A 27,673-nucleotide genomic window follows, 5' to 3' on the forward strand; every position below is an offset into this window, starting at 1 on the left:
TGCAAAGGCAGAAGAAGAATTTGGTCCAGGCTGGAATTACCCAGACAACCCCTGAGAGAGGGCCTGGGGAGATACACTTAACCAATTTCCCCAAAAAAGAATTCAAAATAAAGATCCACCATGCTGATGGAGCTGCAGATAAATATGCAGGAGTTAAAAGAGCAAGTATGGAGGGAGAATACAGAAATAAAACAATCTGGAAGGATTTAAGAGCAAACTGGATGAGGTGAAAGAGGCCATAATTGGAATAGAAATCAGAGAACAGGAATACAGAGAAGCTGAGGCAGAGACAGATAAAAGGATCTCCAAGAATGAAAGAATATTAAGAGAACTGTGTGACTAATCCAAATGGAACAATATTCGCATTATAGGGGTAACAGAAGACGAAGAGAGAGAAAAAGGGATAGAAAGTGTATTTGAAGAAATAATTGCTGAAAACTTCCCCAAACTGGGGGAGGAAATAGTCTCTCAGACCATGGAGGCCCACAGAACTCCCAACACAAGGTACCCAAGGAGGACAACACCAAGAGATATAATAATTAAAATAGCAAAGATCAAAGACAAGGACAGAGTATTAAAGGCAGCTGGAGACAGAAAGCCTACAAAGGAAAACCCATCAGGCTATCATCAGACTTCTCAACAGAAACCTTACAGGCCAGAAGAGAATGGCATGATATATTTAATGCAATGAAACAGAAGGGCCTTGAACTAAGAATACTGTATCCAGCATGATTATCATTTAAATATGAAGGAGGGATTAAACAATTCCCAGACAAGGAAAAGTTGAGGAAAAGAGGAAGTCAAACTATGACTATTTGCAGATGACATGATATTGTACATAAAAAAACCCTTAAGACTCCATTCCAAAAGTACTAAAACTAATATCGGAATTCAGCAAAGTTGCAGGATACAAAATTAATACACAAATCTGTTGGATTCCTATACACTAATGATGACTTAACAGAATGAGAAATCACAAACACAATTCCATCAAAAAGAATAAAATATCTAGGAATAAACCTAACCAAGGAAGTGAAAGACCTATACCCTGCAAACTACAAGACACTCTTAAGAGAAATTAAAGAGGTCACTAACAAATGGAAACTCATCCCATGCTCTTGGCTAGGAAGAATTAATATTGTCAAAATGGCCATCCTGCCTAAAGCAATCTTCAGATTCAATGCAATGGCTATCAAAATACCAACAACATTCTTCAATGAACTGGATCAAATAGTTTAAAAATTCATATGGAAGCACAAAACACCCCAAATAGCCAAAGCAATCCTGAGAAGGAAGAATAAAGCAGGGGGCATCTCACTTCCCAACTTCAAGCTCTACTACAAAGCCACAGTAATCAAGACAATTTGGTACTAGCACAAGAACAGACCCACAGACCAGTGGAACAGAAGACAGAGCCCAGGTATTAAACCAAACATATATGGTTAATTAATATATGATAAAGGAGCCGTGGACACACAATGGGGCAATGACAGCCTCTTCAACAGCTGGTGTTGACAAAACTGGACAGCTACATGTGAGAAAATGAAACTGGTCACTGTCTATCCCCATACATAAAAGTAAATTTGAAATGGATCAAAGACCTGAATGTAAGTCATGAAACCATGAAACTCTTAGAAGACAACATAGTCAAAAATCTCTTAGACATAAACATGAGTGACTGATTCAAGAAACATGAGTTCTTCATGAACACATCTCCCCGGGCAAGGGAAACAAAAGCAAAAATGAACAAGTGAGACTATATCAAGCTGAAAAGCTGTACAGCAAAGGACACCATCAATAGAACAAAAAGGCATCCTACAGTATGGGAGAATATATTCATAAATGAAAGATCTGATAAAGGGTTGACATCCAAAATATATAAAGAGCTCATACACCTCAACAAACAAAAAGCAAATAATCCAATTAAAAAATGGGCAGAGGAGCTGAAAAGACCATTCTCCAAAGATGAAATTCAGATGGCCAACAGACACATGAAAAGATGTTCCACATCACTAGTCATCAGATAAATGCAAACTAAAACCACAATGAGATATCACCTCCACCAGTAAGGATCACTACCATCCAAAAGACAAAGAACAACAAATATTGGCAAGGTTGTGGAGAAAGGGGAACCCTCCTACACTGCTGGTGGGAATGTTAACTAGTTCAGCCATTGTGGAAAGCAGTATGGAGGTTCCTCAAAAAGCTCAAAATAGAAATACCATTTGATCCAGGAATTCCACTTCTAGGAATTTACCCTAAGAATGCAGCAGCCCAGGTTGAAAAAAACATATGCACCCCTGTTTATCACAGCACTATTTACAATAGCCAAGAAATGGAAGCAACCTAAATGTCCATCAGTAGATGAATGGATAAAGAAGGCGTGTTACATATACACAATGGAATATTATTCAGCTATAAGAAGAAAACAAATCCTACCATTTGCAACAACATGGATGGAGCTAGGGCGTATTATGCTCAGTGAAATAAGCCAGGCAGAGAAAGACAAATACCAAATGATTTCACTCATTTGTGGAGTATGAGAATAATAAACTGAAGGAACAAAACAACAGCAGAAACACAGAACCCAAGAATGGACTAACAGTTAACCAAAGGGAAAAGAACTGGAGAGGATGGGTGGTAAGGGAGGGAAAAGGCAGGGGGAAAGAAAGGGGGCATTACGAATAGCATGTATAATGTCGGGGCGGGGGGAGCAGGGAGGGCTGTGCAACACAGAGAAGACAGTGATTCTACAGCATCTGACTATGCTGATGGACAGTGATTGTAATGGGGTTTTTGGGAGGCACTTGGTGATGGGGGAGTCTAGTAAACATTATGTTCCTCATGTAATTGTAGATAAATTATACCAAAAAAAAGTAGCTAGAGTATAATTTGTAAATAAGAGGGTACATTGAATATCTAAGGCCACAAAATACTGAGTGTTCCAAATGGTGTTTAGTATTACTGTGCAGTTAACCTCAAAATCTAATTTTATCAATGCACTGAATGTAAAACCTGCCTTTTTTCATTCACCATGAACAGTTAACAAAAGTGAAAATGTATTTACTGAGATACCATATTTTGGAAGAATAACAATGTGTTGATTAAGAATTTTTCTTATCAAGAGTTCAAAGAAGGAGAACCACTAGAAAAGATACTCATTAAAGGGATTTGGCCTTTGTTGTGGGAGCTAGTGAAGTAGTCTCAAAGTTGTTAGCGGTCTGCATTCATACTGCAGACTGAAGCCCACGGGCAGTTGGGAATAGAAGATGGATAGTTGGAGAATAAGTTGGGACCACAAACACGAGCTGGAACCTGTAAGGTTCGTCTGAAACTGGTATCAGGTTGTGTTGTTTTTGACCTTAGTGGTATGGGTGTCCTACAGATGCCAGATCCCTTTGTCACAAAATTACACAGCTGGCCCACAAGTCTGAGAAGCTGAAGGTGGATACAGGGGCAGGTGAAGTAATTGCAGCCCCAGCTGCTGCCTCACCCCAAAAGGGCCAGCAGGGAAGCCATAGTGGGTATGAACTACAAATTTTTTGCTGCATTTGTGCCCTCCAGAGCTCCTACACCACCCATATTCATTATTTAAAACATCCCAGCCAGTTACTGTCAGCCTATTTTAGTGACCGAGACCTCTATGGAGGGTAAAGGTAAGTAAGTGGTGGGTTTTATTATTGTTTTTGTTACATGAAGGTTCTACTTTAGTCATTCTTCACCAGCAAAACATGATCAAATTAAGAAATGACTGTGAAGTACATTTAACACCCTTAGGAGAGTTTGTTTGGTATTTGTAGGTGCTACAACAAACGTGGAATTGTAATTCTAGGTACTGTAGGCTCTATTACAGCTACAAGTACTATGCTAAAATGAGCTATAACAATTTCAAAAGTTCATCTCTAGGTAGTACTATAAGGGTAGTCTTGTGACCTTAAAAATGTGATGATGTTTGAGATGACATTTTTAGATGACAATCTAACATACTATTGCTGCAGATTTCTGACAAAATATTGGCAAAAGTAGCTTTTGATAATTTATAGGATGCAAGTGATGAGCTTTTCCCCAGTTAAGTTTTGTAGTATCTACAAGTGATTTAATACCTCCTGTCCATTTACTCTGGAAGAACTTTCACTATCAGTTGTCTGAAAGTTTCCATAGTTTTCAATCATAGCAACTTTGGTAGGATGCATTTTGTTAATTTTGGGAAATACGGTTAAGATACCTTTTGCTTGAGTTAACAGCAGAGGCATATTGTATCCCATATTAATCAATAGTTTTCAGTTTTAAAGGCTACCAGCAGGGCTTCAAATTCACCAATTTTTTTACTATGACTTTTCCTCAACCATGTTGTTCATGTGAGTAAAAAGGTAGCTAAAGGAAGCACCACCTTATTGAGTATTTCCTGAAAGTATTTACTCAGCTTTTCTGTGGCCTCAAAACAGTATTTATGTGCTGTGGACTTAGTGAAAACTAACAAGTTTTGCTAAACAATCATTATTCATCACTCTCCCCTAAAGTATGATAAATGGTACATGAATAACAATATGAAAATTGTGATTAGTGTGAATGGGGCTCAATACCAGTTCTAAGCAAGAGAAAGGAACTTGTTTTTCAGCTTCTGTTGGCTATCAGTTTCTCTAAAATGTGTTAATTTCCAGACTATCACATGTACCTATACTCACAATAATCACAGCATATGCTTTGTTTATGCTTCTTATGAAGTTTGACAATTCTCTCTGTATGAATGTTTACAGAGGAAAACTGTCTCTAGAGAATAATTTTCTTGATAACTGTATCTTTCAATACTATCCTAATGGCAGCAGTACTGAGCTAGACTTCTAAATGGCCATTTAAGGTGACCACTGTATAGTAGTCTCCCAAGTTTAAACAGGTTCTTAAATCACAAATGGGAGGCATACAGAATTTTATGGATCTACATTACAAATCTAGATTTTTGTGTGAGGTTATAAGAATATATGGTATTTTCATCTACTTACTTGAAACACAATATATATTATATAGTTCATTAACTGAATTAAAAGGCACATTTTCAAAAGACTAATACTGTGAAAAGTTTATTTGCATTAATTAACTCCTTGTTTTCACCATCATAAGATATACATTTGCTTGTCCTTTGTGATCAGATTAAAAGACATTTTGGAATGGATAATTTCTACTATTCTTTATGAAAGAAAAAGATAAAAGAGTTAAAAACAAAATCCAAGTGCAAAAGTTTTCAGTAGTCTTCCTACCTCCAGTGTACCCCAGCAAAATATTCACAGTTTTTAGGAAATTGATTAAATCCCAAGCTGCAATGTACCATGTTATTTCCCTACCAAGTGGTCTGTACTTAGGAAAAATCTGCAGTATATTCCTGGAAGCATATCGTATTCCCACCAAGTAAGGGAGCCCGAGCACAGTGATCACTACTACTACTGTTCACTGTTTCAAACCTCAGAATCATTGACAGGATCCTTCAATCTCTGATCAACAAGAATTCCCAAAATAATAGGGATCAACTTCTGTTCAATAAACCTGGTCTGGGTTTACCAACTCTTACCACAAAATTCAACAGACCTGAATAAGGTAAATAATTGGTCTTTGAATTTTTAACTGTGATTATTTTTCTTCACTATAAACTGTATTTAACAAAATGTCAATATATGCAATGTAGTAATGTATCAGCATGGAAGTAGCTTTAAAGATGTTTATTATAATTTTTTTATGGTTGATGCTTTGGATTTTTAAATAAATCATCGCTTCAATAAAGGTCTCTAAACTCATTCAAATTATTTAAAATCCTGGATAAAGTTTAGACTACTGGTCACTCTAAAAAACTTGACAGATGCATTCTGACATATTTATCAGGATACATTTAAAAACATTTCTTTAGCTAAGCTCTTTAAAACAATATAACATTTTATGACTGTTATATATTATTCTCCCTAACTTACTTTCATTCAGGGACATTCAAACCATTTTGGAATAAATATGAAAATTACTAAGTGCAAATGTAAGACATGATTTTAACACTTTGGAGATAATGAAAATCAATTCTTGTGACTTAAAAAAATAAACAGGAATTGTCAATCTTGTGTATATTTCTAGAATTAATGTGTAACAAATATATTCTGTTAGCATATAAAATGTTTTTACTTTACTCTGAAAGCATTAAGTATGGAGGGATGTCCCAAAAAATGGTGGTTGTTAAAAGTGACACGAATGCATCCATATTTCACTAAAAACAAAATAATCAGAATGATGTGCAGTTAACTAGGAAGCAAGTTTAAAAATTTGGAATTGTTTTAAAGTGCTGAGATGTGGAAGAGGAATATCTTTAAGCATGCTAACCATACCTTATCATGAACACAAAAAGGTCTTTCAAACTCATGTTTAGGGAAAAAAAAAATAGAGGTTCTACGAAAGGAAGATTAGTAACAAACATTTTCCACTGAAGAAAAGATTCAGGTAAAAACAAATAGCACCACAATGAATTGCACTAAGGTCCTAAGGGCGGTACCTTATTCCCTGCAGTTTGAACGCTCCTTCTGAAATGTATTGCAACATACAAATGCAACTGTTTAATGGTTACCATTTGGTTCATTCATCTACAGAAAACTGCTCTCCTTCTAGTTCATTACATTGAACATTCAGATTACTGAACTATACATAATGTTACATAGTTTACATTTTATGAAAACAAAGCTTGAAGGAATAGTTATAAATGTCACCTTGAATATAAGATGACAAGTTTAAAAGGGCTTCGTAAGACATTTAATTTATGTTAATGGTCCAGGAGTGTTTTAGATATATAGATATAGATACATTTATATGCATATATATTTCAACAAGAAGTGTAAAAATTTTTAAAAACAAATCACAGCACTCATAGCTGTTTTACATAAGAAGTACTTAGGATCATTAAGGTGTCAAATGATTACGCATATAATATGTATATTTTTAAAAAGACTATAAATGGCACATCAGAAAACTTGCTGAAATTCTTCTTAGAGGCGCATTATATCATATTACTGATGTGTTGAAAGAATGTAATTCCCTTTTCTTCCCTGAAAACATTGTCCCTTCTATTTGGATTCACTTCTGAGGTCTCTGCATTCTCTTGCTTTCCTTGGTTAGATGGCAGCACTTTCTGGGTCAGTCACAGATCAGGAAAACGGCTTGGGTCTTCCTTGTAGTCATCGGGGATAGTAAAGATGGAGCTGTCAAATTCATCATACCGAAACTCCTGAAAAGTCACAGTGGCTGTGATGGTAGGAAACACAGGTATATCTAGAGAGGACAATCAATGATAACATTGTAAAATTAAATGTCAGTCTATTTGTAGACTATTAAATACTACTAGAGATATCCATACTCCTTAAAATACAAAAAAGCATTATTCAGGGACCAGACAAATCCCAACATATATCTAATGCTGAGTGTGTGTGTTTTAGGGAAGGGTTTCATTATTTCTGAGGAGAGAGAGAGAAACCAAAGGCATCAAAATTATATAAAAAATTCAAGTTCCCATTGCTTCCCAATCTACAACAATTAATTCCACCAGCCAGATCACTCCTTTTTTTCTTTTTGGGATAAAGGGACAGCTACATTTGTGCTTTTTGCATTCTGTCATCGTTTCTTCAGATTATAGTGTATATATTATATGTTCTGACTCTGGTTTACTTTCATTCCAACACAAAGGAAATACATGCATCTTTTTTTGTTTTAAAACACTAGAAACAATCCATCACTTAAATATATAGAATAAAAACTGTCTCAACAGAATCTGAGTAATATTATACCATCAGAGCCTAAAATTCTTCTAAATAAAATATATTTCTGGCTAAAATTATGAGTGAAACTTGACATTAAAAATGGTCAAATAACACGGTGTGTGTGGGGGCATGGGGAAGAGAGCATAGCAAAGAGAAGACAAGTAGGGACTCCGTGGCATCTTACTACACTGATGGACAGTGACTGCAATGGGATATGGGGGGGACTCGATAATAAGAGTGAATGCAGTAACCACATTGTTTTTTTTGTGAAACTTTCATAAGAGTTTATATCAATGATATCTTAATAAAAAAAATTTTTTTAAAGAGACAAGAGAGAGCTGGCTTATCTCTGTTTAAGGTCATGTGAAGGCACAGTAAAAATATATATGCGGGTCTATGACTCAGGAAGAGATCCAGGCTCTCATTAGATACTGAATCTGCCAGGACCTTGAGCTGGAATTCTCTTGCATCCAGTACTGTGAGAAATAAAAACTTGTTGTTTAAGCCATTCAAAAAAAAAATGGTCAAATACTTGCATCACTCTTAGTTTTATTCCTCATGTAAGTTATTGGAAAGAACACAAATCATAAAACCTGGGTTCTGATTCCTACAAATCTTTTTTAATTTATGTCTCAGGGATTACATCTACAAAATAAACCCTAAAGCTTCCTTAAAACTCTGAAATGATTCTACAAACTAAGCCAAGTGTCTGTCTTGAATAAAGGCATGCAGTAAATTGACTGTTTCAAGCCTAGTATTTTACTGCAGAAAGTAATACTCTGACGGGGAAAAAAATCAATCATTTGTGCCTATTAAATGTAGACACTTTGTTCCTACTCAGGGATCAACAAACGACGGCCTGTTACCTTGCCTGTTTTTGTAAGGCCTGCGGGCTAAACAAAGATTTTACATTTTGTTCTTGGCTAAAAAACACAAAATAATATTTCATGCCAATAAAATTATATGAAATTCGAACTTCAGTGTCCATAAGGAACGTTTATTGGAATACAGAATGCCCTTCATTTCCTTATGGTTGCTTTGGTTCTCTAACAAGAGTTGAGCAATTGTGACAGAAACCATATGGCCTGCAAAGCCTAAACTATTTACTGTTTCAGAAAAAGTCTGATGACCCCTGTCTTAGGCATTGGATATATACCAATAAACAAGAGGAAAAAAAATTGTACATTAGTACTGAGATTATATTCTGGTTGGGAAATAGAGACAACAAATAAGTAAAAAGTTAATTGTGACTTAGTATGTAGATAAAAGCAAAGCATGGCAATATGGGGTCCCAGTGTTGGGGGTAAGCATTGTTGAACAGTGGTCAAAGGAAAACCTCACAGAAGTGATACTTCAGCCAAAACCTGGGATAAGAACAAACCAGAGAGTTGACTAGAGTTAATAAAATTCCAGGTAGAGGGAATAAGTACAAAAGCCCCAAAAAGAAAGTTGTTTTTTTTCTGGGAACAGTTAGGAGACCAGTGTGGCTGTAGCTGAGTGAGTGAATGGAAGATTAGCAGGAGATGAAGTCAGAGGAGAAATCGGCAGCCAGATCAACTGGGGTTTAGGTCAAGAAAAATTCTTTGGCTTTTATTCTGGATGAAATGGAAAGCCAATGGGTGGTTTTGAGCAAAGTAGTAACATGTTTTGGTTTAAGTTTTAGCAGATGTAATTAAAATACAATGTTGGGTGACGAGTATAAGGGGAGGTGTTATCCAGAAGGAGCAGCCAGACAGGCAGGAAGAAAATTAAGGGAGAACTCCACCAAAGAAGTCAGGGGAAATCTGAAAAGAAACTATCATTCATTGGGACAAAGACTCCACAAAAATATAGTCAGAACTTGGAGACCTTAAGATGTACAACAGAAAAGTGTCCAGTAGATTTAACAATATGAATATCGATACTATACATAGTAAGAGTGAAAAAGATAAAGAGAAATTGCAGTGAGCATCTGGTTCTTTCTAATTTGGGACTATTACAAACAAAGCTTCTATAAATGAACATTTGTGAACAGGACTTTGTGTGAACATAATCTTTATTTTTCTGGGTAAATGCCGAGAAGTGCAACTCCTCAATCATATGGAAGTTGGGTGTTAAGTTCTTTTTCTAAGAAACTGCTAAAATTTTGTTTTCCAGAGTGGCTGTACCATTTCACATTACCACCAGCAATGTATGAGTGATCCGGTTTCTCCACATCTGAGTATTTGGTGATGTCACAACGTTTTATTTTAGCCATTGTTAGAGGTATGTATAGTGATATCTCATTTTGGTTTTAATTTGTATTTCCCTAATGGCTAAGATACTGAATATTGTTTGTGTGTTTATACATCCTATTTGGTGAAATGTCCCTTATTCTACTATAAGTGTAATTTACAAATAGGGAAGGCTTTTTTTCTCCCTTTCTGCTTTGAATGCCTTTTTTTCCCCTTTTGTCCTTATTGCATGCATTATCCTTTTGATTTCTTCAGGACTTCTGGTGCTATTCTGTGTTACTCCTTACCTTATTAATTTGTGGTTTCTCATTTTTATCAGTCTTGCTATAAATTTATTTCATCAATCTTTTCAAAGAACCAACTCGTTGCCCTTTGCTTTCTATGTATTTTTTTTTGTTTTCTTTTTTATTGATTTCTACTCTTTATTATTTCTTTCCTTCTGCTTGCTTTGGGTTTATTTCATTCTTCTTTTTCTATATTCTTGAGTAGAAGTTTATATTGTTGCTTTGAAACTTTTTTCGTAATGCATGATTTAATGCTCTAAATTTCCCTTTCAGCTCCGCTTTATCTATATTCCACAAATTTTGATATGCTGTGACTACATTTTCATTCAGGTCATATATTATTTCTTCTGAGACTGCCTTTTGCCTATAAATTATTTAGAAGAATGCTCTTTAGTTTTCAAGTGTCTGGACATTCTCCTGTTATTTTCTATGATTAGTTTCCAGTTTTATTTTACTGTGATTGATTTTCAACTCTTTCACAATTATTAAGGTTTGTTTTACAGCCCAGGTTATGCCCTGTCTTGGTATCTGCGATGGGCACTTGAAAAGAATGTCTATTCTGTTGATGTTGGGTAGATGGTTCTATAAATGCCACTAGGTGCTTTGGTTTATGGTGGTGTAGAATTGTCCTACATTTTTGTAGATTTTCTGTATAGATGATACATCAATTATTGAGAGAAAAGTGAAGTCTTCAATTATAATTGTAGACCTATTTTCCTTTCATTTCTTTGTTTTTGTTTCACCTATCATGCAGTTCTCCTGTTTGATGTATATATACAATAGGATGGCTGTTCTTCATGGATTGACCCTTCATCATTATATAAAATGTCCCTCTCTGCCTCTGGTAGTTTTCTTTCTGAAAACTACTTTCTCTAATATTAATACAGCAAACCCTGTTCTGTTTGATTAATGTTTGCACAAATCTTTTTCCTTTCACTTTCAAATTGCTTACATCATTATATTTGAAAGGAATTTCATGAAGATAACATATAGTTTGGTCACTGTTTTTTGGCTTTTTTTGTTCATTTTTAAAAATTTTTATTGTAGTTGATATAAATATTGTATTAGTATAAAACATAGTGACTCAACAATTATCTAGATTATTAAATGCTCACCCGAAAAAGTGTAGGACTGTCAACATACAAATATATTACAATATTATTGACAATATTCCCTATGCTGTCTTTACATGCCTATGACTAATGTATAATTGGAATTTTGTCCCTTTATCCTCTTCACCAACACCCTAGATGACAACCACTAGTATCTTCTCTTTTATTTATCAGTCTATTTTTGTTTTGTTCATTTGTTTAGTTTTTTTTAGACTCCACATATAAGCAAAAACGTTTGTCTTTCTCTGACTGATTTCACTTAGCATTAATACCCTCTAGGTTCACCCATGCTTTTGCAAATGCTAAGATTTCTTTCTTTTTTATGGCTGATAATATTCCATTGTATATATGTATCACGTCTTCTAAATTTATTCATCAACTGAAGGACACTTAGGATGCTTCCATATCTTGGGTATTGTAAATAATGCAACAATAAACATAGGAGGGCATATATATTATCAAATCAGTGATTTAATTTTCTTTGGTTGAATTCCCAGAAGTGGACCTATGCTATTGGGTCATATGCTATTTGTATTTTTAATTTTTTAAGGAACCTCAACACTGCCTTACACAGTGAAGGTAACTACAGCAAAAGAGTAGGAGGGTTCCCTTTTCTCACATCCTCACCAACACTTCTTATTTCTTGTCTTTTGGATAGAAGCCATTCTGACTGGTGTGAGGTGATACCTCATTAGAGTTTCTGTTTGCATATCCCTGATGATTAGTGATGTGAAAAATCTTTTCATGGGTCTATTGGCCATCTGTATGTCTTCTTTGCAAAAATGTCTCTAAAGTCTTCTGCCCATTTTTTAACTAGGATGGTTTATTTATATTTTTTTAATTTTGGGATCATTAATGTACAATTAAATGAGCAACATTATGGTTACTAGACTCGCCCCATTATCAAGTTCCCACCACATACACCATTACAGTCACTGTCCATCAGTGTAGTAAGATGCTATATAATCACTACTTGTCTTCTCTGTGTTGCACTGCCCTATGCGTGTCCCCACCAAACCATGTGTGTTAATCATAATGCCCCTTTTGCCCCCTTACCTCTCCTATACCACCCACCCTCCCCAGTCCCTTTCCCTTTGGTAACTGTTAGTCCACTCTTGGGTTCTGAGAATCTCCTAAAGTTTTGTTCATTTAGTTTATTATTTGTTCTTATATTCCACAGATGAGTGAAATAATTTGATACTTGTCTTTCTCTGGTGGCTTATTTCACGGGGCATAATACCTCTGGAACAACCATGTTGTTCCAAATGGTAGGATTTGTTTCCTTCTTATGGCTGAATAATATTCCACTGTGTATATGTACCACAGCTTCTTTATCCATTCATCTACTGATGGACACTTAGGTTGCTTCCATTTTTTGGCTATTGTAAATAGTGCTGCAATAAACATAGGGATGCATATCTCTTTCCGAAACTGGGCTCCTGCATTCTTAAGGAAAATTCCTAGGAGTGGAATTCCTGGGTTAAACGGTACATCTATTTTTAGTTTTTTGAGGAACCTCCATATTGATTTCCACAATGGTTGAATTAATTTACATTCCCACTTGCAGTGTAGGAGGGTTCCCCTTTCTCCACATCCTCGCCAACAATTTGTTGTTGTTTGTCTTTTGGATCCTTACTGGTGTGAGGTGATATCTCATTGTGGTTTTAATTTGCATTTCTCTGATAATTAGCAATGTGGAGCATCTTTTCATGTGTCTGTGTCCATCTGAATTTCTTCTTTGGAGAACTGTCTGTTCAGATCCTCTGCCCATTTTTTAATTGGACTGTTCGCTTTTTGTTTGTTGAGGTGCATGAGCTTTTTATATATTTTGGATGTCAACCCTTTATTGGATCTGTCATTTATGAATATATTCTCCCATACTGTAGGATGCCTTTTTGTTCTATTGGTGGTGTCGTTTGCTGTACAGAAGCTTTTTAGTTTGATATAGTCCCACTTGTTCATATTTGCTTTTGTTTCCCTTTCCTAGGGAGATATGTTCATGAAGAAGCTGCTCATGTTTATGTTCAAGAGATTTTTGCCTATATTTCTTTCTAAGAGTTTTATGGTTTCATGACTTACATTGAGGTCTTTGATCCATTTCGAATTTACTTTTGTGTATGATTCAGTTTCATTCTCTTACATGTAGCTGTCCAGTTTTGCCAACAACAGCTGTTGAAGAGACTGTCATTTCCCCATTGTATATCCATGGCTCGTTTATTGTATATTAATGGACCATGTATGTTCGGGTTAATATCTGGAATCTACTCTGTTCCACTGGTCTGTGGATCTTTTCTTGTGCCAGTACCAAATTCTCTTGATTACTGTGGCTTTGTAGTAGAGCTTGAAGTTGGGAAGCAAGATCCCCCCTGCTTTTTTCTTCTTTTTCAGGATTGCTTTGACTATTCAGGGTCTTTTGTGGTTCCAAATGAATTTTAGAACTATTTGTTCCAGTTCGATGAAGAATGCTTTTGGTATTTTGATAGGAATTGCATTGAATCTGTAGATTGCCTTAGGCAGGATGGCCATTTTGACAATATTAATTCTTCCTACCCAAGAGCATGGGATGAATTTCCATTTATTAGTGTCCTCTTTAATTTCTCTTAAGAGCATCTGATAGTTTTCAGGGTATAGGTCTTTCACTTCCTTGGTTAGGTTTATTCTTATGTATTTTATTCTTTTTGATGCAATTGTGAATGGAATTGTTTTCCTGATTTCTCTTTCTGCTAGTTTGTTAGTTTATAGCAATGCAACAGATTTCTGTGTATTCTGTATCCTGCAACTTTGCTGAATTCAGATATTCTAGTAGTTTTGGAGTGGAGTCTTTAGGGTTTTTTATGTACAGTATCATGTCATCTGCAAATAGTGACTGTTTGACTTTCTCCTTACCAATCTGGATGCCTTTTATTTCTTTCTTTTGCCTGATTGCCATGGCTAGGACCTCCAGTACTATGTTGAAAAAAAGTGGGGAGAGTGGGCATCACTGCCTTTTTTCCCATCTTAGAGGAAAAGCTTTCAGCTTCTCACTGTTAAATATGATGTTGGCTGTGGGTTTGTCATATATGGCCTTTATTATGTTGAGGTACTTGCCCTCTATACCCATTTTGTTGAGAGTTTTTATCATGAATGGATGTTGAATTTTGTTGAATGCTTTTTCAGCATCTATGGAGATGATCATGTGGTTTTTGTTCTTTTTGATGTGGTGGATGACGTTGATGGATTTTCGAATGTTGTACCACCCTTGCATCCCTGAGATGAATCCCACTTGATCATGGTGTATGATTCTCTTAATATATTTCTGAATTCCATTTGCTAATATTTTGTTGAGTAATTTTGCATATATGTTCATCAGGGATATTTGTCTTCAGTTTTCTTTTTTTGTGGTGTCTTTGCCTGTTTTTGGTATTAAGAGTGATGCTGGCTTCATAGAATGAGTTTGGAAGTATTCCCTCCTCTTCTATTTTTTGGAAAACTTTAATGAGAATGGGTATTATGTCTTCTCTAAATGTCTGATAAAATTCAGTAGTGAATCCATCTGTCCCACGGGTTTTGTTCTTGGATAGTTTTTTGATTGCTGATTCAATTTCATTGCTGGTAATTGGTCTGTTTAGATTTTCTGTTTCTTCCTTGGTCAATCTTGGAAGGTTGTATTTTTCTAGAAATTTATCCATATCTTCTAGGTTGTTCAGTTTTTAGCATAGAGTTTTTCATAGTATTCTCTAATAATTCTTTGTATTTCTGTGGTGTCCATAGCAATTTTTCCTTTCTCATTTCTGTTTATGTGTATAGATTCTTTTTTTCTCATAAAAAGTCTGGCTAGGGGTTTATCTATTTTGTTTATTTTCTCAAAGAACCAGCTCTTATTGTTTAATTAATTTTTCTATAGTTTTATTCTTCTTAATTTTATTAAAGATTCTCTGATCTTTATTATGTCCTCCTTCTGCTGACTTTTCATTCGTTCCTCTTTTTCCAGTTTCAATAATTGTGAATATAGTCTATTCATTTGTGATTATTCTTCCTTTCTTAAACAGGCCTGGATTGCTATATACTTTCCTCTTAAGACTGCTTTCAGTGCATCCCACAGAAGTTGGGGCATTGTGCTGTTGTTGTCATTAGTCTCCATATATTGCTTGATCTGTTTTAATTCAGTCTTTAATCCATTGATTATTTGGGAGCATGTTGTTAAGCGTTCATGTGTTTGAGAGCCTTTTTGTTTTCTTTGTACAATTTATTTCTAGTTTTATACCTTTGTGGTCTGAGAAGTTGGTTGATAGAATTTCAATCTTTTCGAATTTACTGAGGCTCTTTTTGTGGCCTAGTATGTGGTCTATTCTGGAAAATGTTCCATGTGCATTTTAGAAGAATGTGTATCCCGCTGCTTTTGGGTGTAGAGTTCTGTAGATGTCTGTTAGGTCCATCTGTTCTAGTGTGTTGTTCAGTGCCTCTGTGTCCTTATTTATTTTCTGTCTGGTGGATCTGTCTTTTGGAGTGAGTGGTGTGTTGAAGTCTCCTAAAATGAATGCATTACATTCTATTTCTTCCTTTAATTCTGTTAGTATTTGTTTCACATATGTTGGTGCTACTGTGTTGGGTGCATATATATTTACAATGGTTATATCCTCTTGTTGGACTGACCCCTTTATCATTATGTAATGTCCTTCTTTATCTCTTGTTACTTTCTTTGTTTTGAAATTTATTTTGTCTGATACAAGTACTGCAACACCTGCATTTTTCTCCCCACTGTTTGCATGAATTATCTTTTTTTATCCCTTCACTGTTAGTCTGTGTATGTCTTGTAAGCAACATATAGATGGGTCTTGCTTTTTTATCCATTCTATTACTCTGTGTCTTTTGATTAGTGCATTCAGTCCATCTACATTTAGGGTGATTATTGATAGATATGTACTTATTACCATTACAGGCTTTGGATTCATGGTTACCAAAGGTTCAAGGGCAGCTTTTTTACTATCTAACTGTGTAACTTTAACTCACTTATTATGCTATTATAAACACAGTCTGATTCTTTATTTCTCTCCCTTCTTATTCTTTCTCCTCAACTCTTTACATACTAGGTGTTTTATTCTGTACTGTTTTGTGTTTTCCTTGACTGCTTTGTGGATAGCTGGTTTTATTTTTTGCCTTTAGTTAGTATTTCGTAGACCTGCTTTCTTTGCTGTGATTTTATTTTCTCTGGTGACATCTATTTAGCCTTAGGAGTGCTTCCATCTAGAGCAGTCCCTTTAAAATACCCCATAGAGGTGGTTTTGGGAGGCAAATTCCCTCAACTTTTGCTTATCTGGAAATTGTTTAATCCCTCCTTCATATTTAAATGATAATCTTGCTGGATACAGTATTTTTGGTTTGAGGCCCTTCTATTTCATTGCATTAAATATATCGCGCCATTCTCCTGTGGCCTATAAGGTTTCTGTTTAGAAATCTGATGATAGCCTGATGTATTTTCCTTTGTAAGTGATCTTTTTTCTCTGTCTGGCTGCCTTTAATACTCTGTTCTTGTGTTTAATCTTTGCCATTTTAATTATTATGTGTCTTGGTGTTGTGCTCCTTGGGTCCCTGTGTTGGGAGATCTGTGGGCCTCCATGGTCTGAGAGACTATTTCCTTCCCCAGCTTGGGGAAATTTTCAGCCATTATTTCTTCAAAGAGACTTTCTATCCCTTTTTCTCTCTTTTCTTCTTCTGGTACCCCTATTATGTGAATATTGTTCCATTTGGATTGGTCACACAGTTCTCTTAATATTCTTTCATTCCTGGAGATCCTTTTCTCTCTCTCTGCCTCAGCTTCTCTGTATTCCTGTTCTGATTTCTATTCTGTTAAGAATCTTTTGCACCTCATACAGTCTGCTCTTAAGTCCTTCCGTTGATTGTTCCATTTCTGTTATCTCCCTCTGGACTTCATCCCTTAGCTCTTGCATATTTCTCTGCAGCTCAGCATGGCTATGACTTTTATTTTGAATTCTTTTACAGGATAATTGGTCATATCTATCTTGCCAGGCCCTCTCTCTAGTGTTGTTTGATTGATTTTGGACTGGACCAGATTCTTCTGCCTTAATATGGCAATAGAAGTGATCGCTGGCAAGTGGTGCATGTGTCAGCTCAGCTGGGAGAACAAAGTCCCTTCCTGCTTGCTGGTCACCTTGCCCTTCTCCGCTGCCTGTGCCAGTTACCTGCACACAGGGAGCAGTCTCTGGGTTAATCCCCTGAGCTGCCATGGACAGAGTGGCCCTTGGGATAGCCTAGGGCACTGCTGGTATTTGCAGGTGCACGGCATGTGTTCTCCTCCATGAACAGCACCCCTTCGTGCCTTCTGGACTTTGCTCCGGCTTCCTCTGCCTGTCCCGCACAGCTGCGTGCTGGTGGCAGCCTCCGGGTCTGGCTCAGTTAGCTGCGTGCTGGTAGAAGACTGTGTGTGGTTGTTGTTGGCGGGGCTGTTCCCTGGCTGGTCTGCATCAATGGTGGGTCAGCTGGTTTGCTTGCAGTGCTGGTGGGAAGGAATGAACGGCAGGCTGCTTATCGCCGTGAGGTGCTTCGGAGTTGTGTTACCACACAGGGGATTAGGGTGCCTGAAGTTCCTTAAGATTCCCAGCCTGCTGGGCTGAGTGGGCCTGGATGATTTTGTCCACCTGTTAAGCCCTTGTCCCTTTAAGACTCTTAAGGTACCCACTTTTCTTTTGTCCCAGGGGAGCCAGCTGTGGGGACCTGCTTGCAGTCTCCATCTCAGATTTCACTTTTCCGTTTCTCTAACATCCAGTACACCATGCAATGTGTGTCTGTGCTCCCAGTGCAGATTACTAGGACTCTTTATTTAGCAGTCCTGTGCTTCCACTCCCTCTCCACTCTGCTTCTTTTCCTCCCGCAGTGTGCTGGGGTCGGGGGAGTGCTCGGGTCCCACCGGGTCACAGCTTTGTATTACCCTTTTTGTGAGATGCTGAATTCTCACAGATGTAGAGGTTGCCTGGCTGTTGTACTGTGTCTTCTGGTCTCTCTTTTAGGAATAGTTGTATTTGCTGTATTTTCAAAATATATATATGGTTTTGGGAGATTTCCACTACCCTACTCATGCTGCCATCTTGAGTGCCTCCTCGGGTTATTTGTTTTTATGGTGTTGAGTTATATGAGTTCTTTATATACTTTAGATATCAGTGCAAATATACTCTCCCATTTAGTAGTTTACCTTTTCATTTTATTGATGGGTTTCTTTTGCTGGTAAAAACTTTTTAGTTTGAAGTAGTACTACTACCTGTTTTTGTTTTTGTTTCCCTTTCTCAGGGAAACATATCCAGAAATAATTACTAATGCTGATGTTCAAGAGAACTGCCTATATTTTCTAGGAGTTTTATTGTTTCAAGTCTTACATTTAGGTCTTTAATTCATTTTGAATTCATTTTTCTGCATGGCATAAGACCGATCCAGTTTCATTCTCTTGTATGCAGCTGTTCAGTTTTCCTAACACCATTTATTGAAGAGGCTGTCTTTTTCTCATTGGATATTATTGCTTCCTTTGTCATATATTAATTGAACATACTAGAAATAATTACTAATGCTGATGTTCAAGAGAACTGCCTATATTTTCTAGGAGTTTTATTGTTTCAAGTCTTACATTTAGGTCTTTAATTCATTTTGAATTCATTTTTCTGCATGGCATAAGACCGATCCAGTTTCATTCTCTTGTATGCAGCTGTTCAGTTTTCCTAACACCATTTATTGAAGAGGCTGTCTTTTTCTCATTGGATATTATTGCTTCCTTTGTCATATATTAATTGAACATACATACATGATTTTATTTCTGGGCTCTCTATTCAGTTCCATTGATCCATGTATCTACTCTTGTGCTAGTACCATACTGTTTTAATCACCATAGCTTTATAGTACAGCTTGAAGTCAGGGAGCTGAGATTCCCAGCTTTGTTCTTCTTTCTCAAGATTGTGTTGGCTGTTTGGATCTTTTGTTGTTCCATATGAATTTTAGGAATATTTGCTAGTTCAGCGAAAAAATGCCATTGTATTTTGATAGTGATTGCACTGAATTTTTAGATCGCTTTGTGTAGTATGGTCATTTTGACAATATTAATTCTTCCTACCCATGAATTGGAATGGCTTTCCATTTATTTGTAGCTCAATTCCTTTCATCAATGTTTTTAGTTTTGAGAGTACAAGTAGAAATTCAACAGATTTCTGTGTATTGATTCTGTATCTTGAAACTTTATGGAATTCACTTATTCTACATTTTTTGGTGGAGTCTTTAGGATTTTCTATATATAGTATCATGTCATTTGCAAATAGTGACAGTTTCACTTCTTCCTTTCCTATTTACATACTTTTTCTTTTTCTTGTCTAATTGCTATGGCTAGGAGATCCAGTACTAGCCATAGTGGTGAAAGTGGGCATCCTTATCTTGTTTCTGCTCTTAGGAGAAATGCTTTCAGCTTTTCACCACTGAGTATGAGTATTCAGACTATATATGTCTTTAGGTCTGAAATGAGTCTACTGTAGGCAGCACATAGATGAGACTTGTTTCTTTATCCATTCACCCTATGTTTTTTGATTGATGCATTTAGCCCATTTTACATTTAAAGTATTTATTTACAGGTATGTATGTACTGCCATTTTGTTAATTGTTTTCCGGTTGATTTTGTAGTTCTCTGTTCCTTTCTTTCCTCTCTTGTTCTGTTCCCTTATGATTTGATGCTTTCCTTTAGTGTTATGCTTGGATTCCTTTCTCTTATTTTTTTGTGTATCTACTACAGTTTATGTTTGTAGTTACCATACGTTCACATATAGCTTTCTATATATATAAGGTCTTCTTATGTATATAAGATCTATGTTAGGTTGAGTCAATTTTGAACATATTCTAAAAGTACTAATTTATTCTTATTCCTCTTACACATTTTATGTATATGATGCCATAATTTATACCTTTTTATTTCCTGTATCCCTTGACTAATTTTGTGTAAAGTTTATTTTGCTACTTTGTCTTTTGAACTTTATACTTGCTTTGTAAGTGACTGGTTTACCACCTTTACTGGTTTCTTTTCATTGATGAAAACATTTAAACTTGAAAAGCATCTCCATCTAAAGAAGTCATTTTGACATACCCTGTAAGGCAGTTTAGTGGTAATGAATTATCTTAACCTCTGTTTATCTGAAAAACTTTTAATCTCTTCTTCAATCCTGAATGATAACCATGCTGGGTAGAGTATTCTTGGTTATAGTTTCTTACCTTTAAGCACTTAGAATATTTCATGTCCTTCCTTATAGCCTATAAAATTTCTGCTGAAAAATATGCTGACAGCCTTATGGAGTTTCTCTTGTGTTAACTGTCTGCCTTTCTCTTGCTGCTTTTAAGATTCTCTCTTTACCTTTAGAGAGAGACCTCCTTGGGTTCATCTTGTTAGGGGCTCTCTGTACCTCCAGGACCTGGAAGTCTGTTTCCTTCCCCAACTTCAGCTATAATTTCTTCAAACGTTCTACCCCTTTATCACTATTTTCCTTCTGGGACCCCATCATGTGAATATTTTTTCATTTAGAGTTGTCCTATAGGCTTCTTAACACTTTCAGGAATTCTTTTTCTCTCTGTTCCTCGTTGCGGACACTTTCTACTACCTTGTCTTCCCACTTGCTAATCTGTTCCTCTGTAACCTCTATCCTACTGTTTATTGCCTCAGTTGTATTTTTCACTTCAGTTATTGTATGTTTCAGATGACTGGTTCTTTTATTGTTTTCTGTCTCCTTGTTGAAGTTCTCACTGACATCATCAATCTTTTTCCCCCATTCAGTGAGCATCTTTATTACCATTACTTTGAATTCATCAGGTACATTGCTTATGTCCATTTCATTTAGCACTTTTTCTGGTGTTTCATATTGTTCCTTTCCTTAGAACATATTCTCTTGCCTTCCCATTTGTCTGCAACTTTGTGTTTCTTCCTTTGTATTACATAGATCAACTATGCCTCCCAATTTTTAAAGTAGTGGCTTTATGTAGAAGGCATCCTGTGGTGCCTAGAAGTGCAAATCTAGGCATCATCTGAACCAGGTGCTCCAGGGGTGTCCCTTGTTGTGGCTGAGACTTGACAGCTATTGGTGGGGCCCATCCTCTGCCTATCTGCTATCAACAGCAGGTTCCCACTATCCTGCTTCAGTGTGTGATGCTGGGCTGCTCTACTGTGATAGGTGTGGCCACCCACAGCCTAGTTGTCAGCAGTGGTGATCCCCATTGTTATACCTCAGTGTGTCCCACTGGACCACCACTATTTTACAATGGCTGATGTAACTACCACTGGGCTGGGTGTATTGGGTGTGGCAGGTCTGCAGGGCAATGTGGGCTGAATAAGTGGGGTATATGGAGTTTTAGAGATGGCTCCTGTAAGTGTATGGCCAGCTGTGCTGAGGGAGGGCTGAAAAATTGACATCTGCCACCCTTTCTCCTTCCAAGAGAGGTCCCTCAGATCTCTGCCCCTCCAGCACACTTACCAAAGTTAGCAGATCTTTCAAACTGCTGCCTCTGTATTAGGTTTCAGAAGGATGAACAGAGCATGCCAGTCCTCTGCAGGCAGGCACTTGGTCCCCTATGACCCTCCAACTCTCCCCAGTGTCCAGCCCCATTAATCTTCAAAGCCCAGTATTATGGGGACTAGTCTTCTTAGAGCAGATCCCCAGGGACAGTTGTACAAAGTTCCTGAGAATTTTTCTCCTCCCCATTTTGTTCTTCTCTCCATCCTGCTTGTGGGTTGGGATGGGGATAGTGTCAGATCTCGAACTGATTGTGGTTCTGCTCCTGCCTTAGTCTTCCCTTTTTTTGCCACATAGAGAAGGTCTGCTCTGCCAGTCTTCAGATTGTTTTCAGAGTTAGTTGTATTAGATATAGTTGCTTCTTTGGTGTGTACAAAGGAGGAGGTTATACAGTATTCTCTTTTGCAATCTTCCTGATCATTATTAGGTCATATTTTTTTAATTAAGGTATCATTGACATATAATCTTATGAATGTTTCACATGAGCAACACTGTGGTTTCAACATTCACCCATATTATCAAGTCCCTTTCCCACCACACTGCAATTACTGTCCATCAGCAGAGTAAGGTGCTATAGTCATTACTTGTCTTCTCTGTGCTGTACTGCCTTCCCCTTGACCTACCTATATTGTGAGTGCTAATTATAATGACCCTTAATCCCCTTCGTCCTCCCACCCACCCACCCTCCCCAATGCCTTTGGTAACCACTAGTCCCTTCTTGGAGTCTGTGAGTCTGCTGCAGTTTTGTTTCAGGTCATATTTTTTAATCCATGTTTTTGCCAATCTCTAGCTTTTAAATGATCTATTTAGACTATTTTCATTTATTGTAATTATTTTGTATTAAGACTTAAGTCTGCCATTTTATTTTTGGTTTTTGTTAGTTGTCTCTTTTATTTGTTTTATTTTGCTTTCCTAATGGTTACTAGACTATTTTTTAGAACTTCATTTTTATTCATCTATTGTGTTTTTTAGTATCTATCTTCTTATGGCTACTCTGCTGTGAATATATGGTATATTTAACTAATTTATCATATTACAATATCATTCTAGCATTTCAAGGGAAATAGGGGAAAAAACTTGTCTCCCTTTATATCCCTTCATCTTCCCCCACTTATAATATAATTGTAAATACAAAGTAGGAATAGAGGGATAAAAGTAGACTTTTAAGTAGCTTGGCTATGAAAAGCAAAGATTAAAGGTATGTGCTGGGTAGCATGGAGTTAAAGGGATTATTTTATTGGTTGGTTGAATTTTAAAAGGAGAAAGAGCTGAACAAAACCTAACAGCTAAGAGGAAAAAGGCAGTATAGAAGGAAGTTGCAAGGTAAAGTAGTAATATGAAGAGACTGATAGAGTAAGTTATTTTAAAGAGCTGGAGAACAGATCCTACTACAAATGGAGAGATTATTCAAGCTAAGAAGAGGGGTACTTCTTCCACTGAGATAGGAATAATGGGGAAAAGATGGGCCTTGGGGCAATCTATATGGGGTTGGGAGTAATGAGGAATGTCTTATGTCTAATATTTTTTTGTAATTAAAGAAGCAAAAATCATCTGCTTAGACTGTGGGAAGTAGCAAGAGAGAATGGGAATTGGTGAAAGAGTTTCAAATTCAGCCTTGAGCAGAATGGGAGAAAAAGAAAATCAGAGAAAAAGTCATTCATAATTAGCATTTAAAGCTCTGATTCTAAAAACATGCAACTGTTTTAACAAAAATATTAATTTTTAAAAAGTTTCCCCTCAATTGTACTTTTAGCTTGAATACACATACAGAAATGGTGGATTAAACTGATCCAGGACTGGAGTTTAACAGGGTCACTTCAAAAAAAGGGTAAAGAAGTAAGAAAGAAACAGATAAGCAAATTCCCAATAACTCTTAAGTATACAAGAAAAAGATTATCAACCCCTGGTTAAGAATGTGGTTCTACATCAGAGAAATGCCTGCAAGTACTGAAGACTGTTTTCTTTCCATTTAATCAAAATGTTTCTTTTGCATAAACATCTAAACACTGTATTATGGGGGTTGATTTGGGGCTTAAATATATGATAATACAGGGATAGTTTGGAATTCTCAAATATTCATTCCCTGTACCCTCTGTTCTAGTTTGTCTCTCTGCCTCTCAAATACAAATCTAGTTTGTCTCTCTGCCTCTTAAATAAAATGCTTGAACAATTTTATTACTATTGAAAATTTGAATGGGATTTTAAGCTTCTGCAGAAATGCTAACATAATGGTCCTTTATTCACAGCTCTAACACACATCTCGATTGCTTTCGTTTTCTAACCATTTCTGCCTAGGATCCTATTACTGATTGATTCAAGTAGACATTGGGTTCTCAGTGCTTTTTCATTACAAAAGGAATCTAGAGTGGCATTTTGAAAACATGTTTTAAAATCCATTTCAATACACAAAATGCTTACTTCCAAATTTTAAAATTTGAGAAGATCAGGTTTAATTTTTAGCAATGTGTAAAAGCATTATTTCTGGAGTAAGCATTTTGACTAGTTATTCTGAAATGTGGTTTCAGTAATATTGAATAAAATAAGGTAAAATATATCAGGAATTATATAAAGGCTATATTTACTATATTTTTATCCCATACCAAAATGTAATCACAAGTAGGCAGGAACTTTAGCTTTCTCTCAATTCTAGAAAAGTGTCTGGCACATAGCAAACAGTGATAAAATATCTCTTGGCTGGATCAATGTATGGTAAGGCTCTCCTGAAGCTTAAATTGATGCTAAATCTAAGCCTACGCACCTAAAGAACCTTTTAATAGTCTCTTATTTCCAGTTTCCTCATATAATTACAAAGATAAGTATTTATGGAAATTAGAGTTTCTGTGTCTAAATATCACTGCTTAATGAAGCTAAAATTAAGTTTATACATTTAAGATCGAAACCTAAATTGTATGAGTATTACTTTATCCATGAATAATGACTGTTGATTCTGAAAACATTCTCACTGTTCAAAAACTCAAGAGTATGCTGAAAGTCTGGGTAAAATCCAATCTCTCTATTTCACATTACATATAAAACATTATCACAATGCATAAGTTCACCCACACCCTCTTGTATGAAATATCTGCAAATCCCTTACATTTAATTTAAATCAAGTAGAATTAGAAATCTCATCATTTAATATATTTGATAAAACATGACTGTCAGTGCATGTAATTACAGAAAAAAATTTTAAAATATGAAGAACTAGGAAATACATTTTCCTTCAAAACATAGGTATTTCTTATTAAATGTCAGTAAACAAGCTTATATTTCTAACAGACACTAAACTTAGATATAAATTTTTCTCTTACCTAGTTTTACAGGAAAGCCTGGAGGAAGCTTCATCTGAACAAATTCTCTAAGCTTGTTAAAGTGCTTGAAGGGGGCTATTACTTCCAAAACATTCAATAATCTAAAAAATGGAAGGAGAAAAAATGTTTTCATTTTTCAAATTGATTTCTTTGTGTTCTGTTGTTTTATAACTACATGCTTCAGAGTTACCAACTTCTAAATATTAAGAATGAGGAAATGATACTTTCTTCTTCCTTCCTGTTATTTTATTATTCTTTTTAGCATATCAGAATTTGTAATTTTTGCATTTGATTGTGCAGCCATGATTTCCAGTTATTTGATTTTAAGTCTATATTTAAATGGACTCAAGGCTTGCATCCATGTTCTTCCTTAAGTCTACATATTCCTGAGTATTAGCCTCACTGGCTAGCTGAATTTCACCGTCAATTTTTTGTAGGTGAAGGGCTTTTATGTGCTTAGTATTCCTCGATCTGATAAAAGAATGTTTCTTTTTTGTATACTTGAAGGAAAATTTTGGCTATCATAAAATTTCATAAAATTTCATAAAATTTATACTTCTTTCTCTCTGAAGTACAATTTCATGATGTCTATAGCATTCACAATTACACTAGTCATTATACTATAACTCTTTTCATCTTTTTGATGGTATGGATTTTATTTTCAATTAGCATTATTGATCCTTCAAAAAGGGCCACGGCCACTCTATTTCTTTAATTCTTAAATGATCCTTGTGATGAACCATGTTTGTCCTCTAAAAATGTTACTACTCAAATTTCTTTAGTCCTTCTTTCACTGTATTTACTGTGAGCTTCCAAAATTTAATTTTCAGCCTCATTTATTCTGTTCATTGCTTTTAATGTATTTGTTTTACAATAGTGCTATTTGATGCTTTATTTCCTTAGTTTTAGAATCTCCTTTTCATTTCATTCAATTGTCTTATTTCATCTTAGTGTGGTATAGGTATATGTCTACTGATTTTCACTTTTTAAAATGTTTTTCTGCAGCATTTACAAGGAATTTTCTTCTGTTCTTTGACCTATGTTTTACTCTAGAATGAGCTCTTTGGCTTTCACATGCTATATTCCTTATTTACTTTTTTGGGGGGGAATGTTTATAACTACCACATTTTATAAATTCTAATATACCCATCTTTAAAAATATTAACATCTCTGAAGTTGGGATAACTCCTAAAATTGGTAGCATTTTCTCGTTAATCAGATTTTTCTTCATTATTAGAATATAAAATTTGTGCATCTTTGAGCCAATTAAGTCCAAGATACAATGATTTATGCAGATTTGCATGTATAACTAAGTCCCTTCCCACAGCTTTTGAGAACTATCCATCTCCTTCTCTGATCTATATCTGGAGGGGAGTATAGACCATTCTATCTACTCTTCTAAAATTCAGCTATTGAGTAGTAAATATGGGTTCTGCTCCCATAGTTCTATGAGAATATTTTTTACCATATTAGGCCAGATTAGAAGGGAAAGGAACTAGGAAGGGGAAATGACCTGGGCTTCAATTCAGCCCCTACTCTGAGAGAAGCCTGAAGTTACAGTTCTGCTAGAGTTTGCTCTAGGCTAAAATCCAGTCTCCCCATTTCACATTAAAAACATTATCACAATGCATCATAAGTTCACCCACACCCTCTTGTATGAAATATTTACATATCTCTTACATTTAATTTAAATCAAGTAGTATTAGAACTCTCATTAGACACTTTATATATCTGACAAAGCATGAATATCAGTGCATGTAAGTACAGAAAAACTTTATAAAAATATAAACAACTAGGAAATCCATTTTCCTTCAAAAAATACCTATTTCTTATTAAATGTAAGTAAACAAGCTCATATTTCTAATAGACACTGAAATTACTTCCTGGTCCACCCATCTCTCCAAATAGGATTCTTTCAAATGATGTATTCAAGATGTCATTGCAGTATTGTTGATAATGGTGACAAACCATAAACAAAATGTTCATTAGAAGGGGAATGATAAAATAAGTGACAATACATTGTTATCAAGGTAAGAATAACAAAAGAGATAAAAATGTAGTTATTATAAGAACTCTAAGATACACTCATTCTTAAAAGAAAAAAATGAACTCACAGAACAAAATATAGACTATTACCCTAATTTTACAAAAAATGCAAAAACAAAAAAATTCTAGAGAAAAATAAACTACTTATTTGTCTATTAACTATTAGTAAGGTAATAAATTGTCTTTTGTAACCTATAAACTTCCATGCTATTAAGATTTTTTATAATAAACATGTTTTTATGTTACTATTTTTATAATTAAAAAACTTCAAAAATTTATCTGGTTAAAATAATAAAAATGTTAGTATTTTGTGAATTAGAAAATTTCTAGACAGATGCACACAAATTATCAAAGCAATGACTATTCAATATTTCAAAGGCCCTGAATACACCATTCAGATGCAAATATT

At 35.6% G+C, this 27,673-nt stretch overlaps 1 protein-coding gene across 3 annotated transcripts in view; it reads right to left on the minus strand.

Annotated features, from left to right (window-relative positions):
• Positions 1-5,062: 5,062 nt before the first annotated feature.
• ANKRD13C (ankyrin repeat domain 13C) overlaps positions 5,063-27,673 on the minus strand; it is a 133,362-nt gene continuing 110,751 nt past the window's right edge. For all 3 annotated transcript variants that reach the window (XM_037024340.2, XM_073234119.1, XM_037024339.2), the window contains 2 exons: positions 25,219-25,319; positions 5,063-7,293 (listed from right to left, as the gene is read on the minus strand). In XM_037024340.2, coding sequence (XP_036880235.2) covers positions 7,163-7,293; positions 25,219-25,319 — 232 coding nt within the window. In that variant the 3' untranslated portion in view covers positions 5,063-7,162. The remainder of the gene's footprint in view (positions 7,294-25,218; positions 25,320-27,673) is intronic.

The sequence above is a fragment of the Manis javanica genome, chromosome 4 (assembly GCF_040802235.1).
Source record: "Manis javanica isolate MJ-LG chromosome 4, MJ_LKY, whole genome shotgun sequence".
Lineage (NCBI taxonomy): Eukaryota > Metazoa > Chordata > Mammalia > Pholidota > Manidae > Manis > Manis javanica.